The sequence below is a fragment of the Filicampus tigris genome, chromosome 15, assembly GCF_054856515.1.
Source record: "Filicampus tigris isolate MCC_2025a chromosome 15, RoL_Ftig_1.0, whole genome shotgun sequence".
In the NCBI taxonomy this organism is placed as follows: Eukaryota; Metazoa; Chordata; class Actinopteri; order Syngnathiformes; family Syngnathidae; genus Filicampus; species Filicampus tigris.
In genome coordinates, this window is record NC_141231.1 from 9,977,501 (window position 1) to 9,983,822 (window position 6,322).

General features: G+C 38.8%; 1 protein-coding gene across 2 annotated transcripts in view; it reads left to right on the forward strand.

Annotated features, from left to right (window-relative positions):
- Positions 1–4,112, forward strand: part of urm1 (ubiquitin related modifier 1) — a 12,349-nt gene extending 8,237 nt beyond the window's left edge. Inside the window, exons 3-5 of one of the 2 annotated variants that reach the window (XM_086053599.1) lie at positions 593–674; positions 2,965–3,013; positions 3,570–4,112. In XM_086053599.1, coding sequence (XP_085909725.1) covers positions 593–674; positions 2,965–3,013; positions 3,570–3,638 — 200 coding nt within the window. In that variant the 3' untranslated portion in view covers positions 3,639–4,112. The remainder of the gene's footprint in view (positions 1–592; positions 675–2,964; positions 3,014–3,569) is intronic. The other variant, XM_086053600.1, reaches the window with a different exon arrangement.
- The last annotated feature ends 2,210 nt before the right edge of the window (positions 4,113–6,322 follow it).

Sequence of the window (6,322 nt, forward strand, 5' to 3'; positions counted from 1 at the left end):
ACGTACCTTTCCCTATCTGCGATTTTAACAGGACAGCCATAATGTTCCCAAACGGGAGACCGCAGTGTACGTGGGGACCTTCGAGCTCTGGCTCTTTTCTGCCTCTCACTGTTGTGCCGCCACTCTCCTCTCCGTCATGCAACAGTCAATAGCGCCCGCGCGTAAGCTCGCGCTAATAAGTGGACCGAACCGAACATGCCATATCGAAACGTATTAATACACCCACGTGTACCGTTACACCCCTAGTAAATATATACATTGATATCATTAGCCGTGTAATTCTTTATTATTCTTATGTGCCGCTGTAAAACCGAAATCTCCCCATTGTGGGACTACTAAAGCCTCATCTATTCTATTCTAGTCCGAGCAAGGTGATCAATGTCGCCCTTGGCCATTGACATTAGCCTTCCCCCAACACCCCGCCCCCACCACCCCAACCCCACGCCAACACATGAACTCATACATATACATGCGGCAATGTCCCGCCTGGTGCCTCTGTCCCGTCGCGTCGCATCGACCAGGGGGCTGGTAAGCACACACCTTGACCTCTCACCCCTGACCTTCGTTGTCTGCCTTTTTTTTTTTTTTGCAGGGGACATGAAGCAGCTGCTGGTGTGGATCCGACACAACCTGCTCAAGGAGCGGCCCGAGCTCTTTGTCCAGGGCGACTCTGTGTGAGTGTCCGCCGTATTATCGCGATACCGTTTCTCGAAAGGTGGTAAGAAAAAAATTGCATTATTAGAGATCACTGGCTGTGTATCCGTCCGACTTTTACGGCGTTCCTTTGCGGACCACTATTTATAGCGTCACCTGACCGCGGAACAGAGCTAGCCCACCTATAAACCTGCTCCGTTAGACGTATGCATGTGTCTCCTTTCTTCAAGGCGTTTTTACTACTCTGTTGTAAGCATTTTACAGTCTTTGTTATTCTATACTGAAATCGCCAATCGACACATATGACACGCTGATGTCGTATGTGTGTCATGTGTCCCATCATTACCAGTTACCTCCCCCTCCCTCCTACACTTGTTTAAAAGCCTCATCAGGATGCGAATGACGCTTCTGGCTCTCCATTAATTTCAAGTGACATTTTGATTTCCTTCATAATCTCTGAATTTACCCTCCTACATTAAATTTCATCTAAGAAAAAGAATGGGAAAACTGAGAGTGATATGCGGGGGTGGGCATTTTACAAAATTTTGCTGGTCCGTCTTTCATCATCCGTCAGCGGCCTGGGTACCCGTCCGTCATTCGTTAGTCTGTCATTTTTTCAAGATGAACCGAATTGTAATCGTCAGTTGTTCAGTCTGTCTGTCAGTCCATCAAATGTCCGACGGTCCGTCAATTGGTCCATTAGTCCGTCCCTCTACCTCGAAAAAACCCCAAAAACACTGCAAACCAGGCATCCGTCAGTGACGATCTTAAAGGTCTGTCGCTACCCATGTAGCGACGATTACTCTGACGGACGAAAATCCACTTCCGTTAGTGCTTAGTCCCTAATTTTTTTAAAAGGGTCCCGTCAATTATCAGCAAAACGGGCGTCCGGCAGTGTGACAGACTGACCGTTCTCTCAAGTGTGACGGAATGTCCACCTAAAATGAATATGTATATATATGTATACGGGAGCATGAGTATATATAATAATGCCGTTGATGTGTTTTCCTCAGCAAGTCGTGCGTGTTTGTGATGCACCACAGGGTATCGGGAAATAACATTTGTGTGGCATGCATTCAATGAGCAGTATACTTAAACATCACTTAAATAAGTTCAGCAATTGGTCCAAAACAGCACTAGGTAACAGTATCGCTCTCAATTACTTGTTTGTCCTTTGTGTTCAAAGAGTGAGTGTTTTTTGTTGTTGCTTTTTAAAGTCTTAGTCTTACGGTTAACGTTGCTTTATACTTGTAGAAGAATGTTAAGTTGACATTTAATACATTGCCTGTACAGTTACTAAAAGTTTTGCGATGGAAACGGAATGCAAAAGGAATTAAGTTTGCATGATTTCTAATGGGGAAAATCATTTTGAAATTTGAACAACTGGAAGTCAACCAGCATCGATGAACATACAGTACATCACAGATTATGTTCGACTTTGGAGGTTGCATTGTGTTCGTTTGTGTTCCTGCTTCCGCTGTGTATTCCATGTTGCTTGAATTGCACCCCACAAAAAAGCAGACCACACGCACGCAAGGCAAAGGGGTTCCTGGGGTCCCCCAGAGTTGAGTTGGAGATGGGGGGGGGGGGGGGGGGGTTGTCTTTCTCTTATATTTCTCTAATATTGTCACAATATCTATGTATTTTTCCATCCAGCTGCTCTCCCTTAAAGTTTTATTTTTAATAAAGCATTTAAATAATCAGTAACATACATCATCTTGGAAAATAAAAAATAATTGTATTTTTATTTTATTTTTTTACTTTTTTGCATGCACATATTCTTCATTATTCAAAATGTGGAAACAATTTTACTGGGGGGAAAAAAATTGAAAATATTGTGGAAAATATATTTAAAAAATAATAATGTAATTTTTACTTTTTTTTTCATTCACCTGCCTCAATAAAATGTATAGAAAATAGCCTCAAATAATTATTAAACATTCATCCAATAAAGTGTCATGAATCAAATTTTTAAATAATACTGTTTTTTTTATTTTACTGGATTTTTTTTTCATACACCACCCCAGTAAGTTATATAATAAAATACATAAAACAATCCACAAGAGCTTTAAAACAATGATTAAAAATTCATAAATGTGAACAAATATCAGATTTTAAAATAAGATTTACATTTTTATCCATGTGCAACATTTAGCTTTTTTCCAATCTGGTATATTGCGACTATACATTTTTATAGTACAGTAGTGTGTAGCTTTTGCACATATTTATGTATATTATGATCCCCTTGCTTTACCTGTATGTTTTATTACTCCCCCCTCCCCACCCACCATGGCCATCATCCTTTCATAGGAGACCTGGGATCTTGGTGCTGATCAACGACGCTGACTGGGAGCTAATGGTGAGCACTGCCATATTTGTAGCTTTTACTCATATCTGGTTGTTTGCCAGAGCAGAGGGGGCAAAGCTACAGCCTATGGGCCATTTGTGGCTCTGACAGGGCATTTATCGCGGCCCACCGTCTGATGCAAAAAAAACCCCAGACAACTTCATAAGGAACTTTTATTAAAAAAAAAAAAAATACAATACATAAAAGATTTTAAGACATAAGATATTCTATCAACACATGTTCATAAATATGTATTTAATATGCCTGTTATTGAGGAGCGGGGGGGGGGGGGGCACACAGACTCCATTTTGTGCAATGCGTGGTTCCTCACAGTATGCACCCGTGTCACAATTAGAAGATGAGCACAAAGGCTAATCTGTACACCGGCGTAAGGCTTTCATTGTGATCCCTATAGGTCGACCACATTTGATGCCTGACCTTGTAGACACACACGTCCGTGTGCACACACACCCCTCTTAAAGGCTTCAATGTGCACAAGTCCCATTTATGGAGAATATGTTTGTATTGACACAAGGATATTTCCTGTGTTGTGTTGTGGGGCCTCCAGGGTGAGTTGGACTACCGCCTGCAAGAGCGAGACAACGTCGTGTTTATTTCCACTCTGCATGGAGGATAGAATACGCACACATGAACAATTAGACCAGGCTTCCTTAATTCACATCCCAACAAAGCTGAACCCCATCAGACGACACGTCAGACCGCTGAGGTGATCGATGATCCTCAGGAGCCAGAGGGGATCTCAGAGATGGCTACCAAGATCCTGGAGAGGAATTTTGCTCCAATTGGAAGACTGTTTTTAAATTTTATTTTATTTTTGAATGAATTAACTGGGCAGGAACCAGGGTAGAAGGTTCTTGCAGGTGGACACAATTCCATACAAAATACTCAGAAAATCTGACTATGGTGAGTTTTTTTCCCCCGCTCAATATTTATATTTCCCCTCCTTTTTAAAACATGTTTATATTTTTTAACTCCACAATTTATATTTGTTTTTTTAGAATAAAGCCTTTTTTTGCAGGAGGAATGTTGTTTCTGTTATCACAAGTGTGCCATTTACCAATGAAATTAAATCCATCTCTACTCAAAAACTTCCCGTTGTAACATTGCAGTCATTTCTTTGTTCTTTTGTGTACATCTTAAAAACAGTCACACAATTAGAATGTTTAACTTTTTCTATAATAATGCTCAAAAAATAGCAAAGGGACTGTTGCTTCTGCTATGATCACAAGGGTGCGTTTATCAATAAATGAACACAAACACATCATACAAAAACATCCACATTAGATATTTAAATCATTTTAGATTTTTCCCAGTATGTATATTTTTTAAATATTATCAAGTACGCGTTATGTTATGATACAAAATCTTTTGTTCTTTTTATCTAGAATAAAATGTTACCATTTAAATAATGGCAAAAGTCATCATTAAATGAAGATCTGTGTCATATTAAGAGTTATTTTGTGGTCTGCCCACCCCTGCTTATTCTCTCGTTTTAGTTAGCTTCTTTATTGTAGTTTTGTTTTTAATTTAGGCTGCAACCTGAACTAATATTGTGAGGAATGCTGTTGCTGATATTTGGGCCATTACCAACTAAGTGAACACAAAACCAGCTCTGATACGTCTGCATAACTATATTGAGTTTGCTTCTGTATTCATTTTCTTTAAATCAAATTATAACCTTAACATAGAGTAGAAGGAATATGTTTATTACCTCAGCCATGTCATTTACCACACACATGTAGTAAATATGTGCATGTGTTCACACAATATAGCGTTTCCATCCAAATCATAACAGTACTTAGCTCTTTGTTTGGGCTCATTGTCTTTTTTTCATGTTTTTACACTATCTTCTTTGTTTTCATTCATTTTTTACTGTAATCTTAATAACTATACTGTTTCATATTATTCCAGTTATTTACCACAGCCGTAGTGTCTCCATACAAAATCATTATCAACACAATATTAAAATCCATGTTCCCCCTTTTCTGTCATACATTTTTAAAATGTATCATTTCTATAATTACTTAATCAAAATGTCTCTCTCTCTTTTTTTAAATTTATCTTCACATTAATGAGTGGTACTGTATACGTTTTTCTGATAGTACCACAATGGTGCTATTCATTAAATTTAAGCAAAACGAATCATTTGTTTATGTTTTCATGCACTTGTCTGTATGAATGTATTTAAATGATAACAAATAATACAATTTGTTTTTACTTGCAAAGCCTTGTCCTTGCCAAATGCTGTATTTTTCTAATACATGAATTTGTCTGAAAACTGTTTTTTTTTTTTTGTTTAAATTTTATCCACACATCTTTCTGGTATAATTTTACATGCTGATATGTTTAATATATCTATTCTTATGATCACTTGAGGGACAATTCAAGCCTGCTAAAGGCCTGCTGCGCAGCCACCCAAGACACGTGTGTGTATTCGTGTATGTGTGCGTGTGAGTGTGTGTGTGTGTGTGTTCCAGGATCACTGCGGGAGGTCGAGGTGTCGCCTCGGGCTTGCCCTCTCCTACGAGCGCCCCTGGCGACCCAAAAGCCCCCGCCCCCCAATCTCCCCAATCTTGCCTGTAAAGGTCCCATTTTGCAACGGGTAAGCGTCCGTGAATAAACTGGAAAGGGAATGCTAATGAGTCTGCGAGGGCCCCACTAGAGACTAAAACTGAAAAGATATGCTTTTAAAATGAGACCTTCACAAAGATGGTTTGTTTGATTTCCAAAGAGGGGCGGGGGTTAATTTCCTCTTTTACTGTAGCCTCGTTTCTTGAACAGTTAAACAATGTTAAATTCATGACTTGCTTATTTGATAGCGTGCATTTGGAGTGCAGCATGTATGCACACTTAACGTGGATGATTGGCAGGCATCTTAAATTTCTTCTGTTGATCTATCAGAAAATGTATATAATAAAGTACAACCTTTTTAATATTTGTTACCTCTAGTTTTAATTAAGGTAGGGAAAACAATCATTTTTCATTTCACACACACACATTTTACTCACATGCAGAGGGCAATCATACATATAAAATAAATACGAGTACTATTTGCGAGACACGTTTTTTAAGTGCATGGTAAAAATACAACGGGGCAAATGACAAAATGTAATTCACGTTTGAATTCAATCCTAAAATAATTCGTGCAATAATGTAATTGCGTGTGCGTATATGTGTATTCTCCAGATAAAATTCTAAATAGTCTAACAAGAAATTATCTTCCAGGGTTATAGCATTTTATTTTTTCCCAGTTGTGATTGTTTGGAGTAACAAAAATGAATTTGTCACAGGGAGGGAATA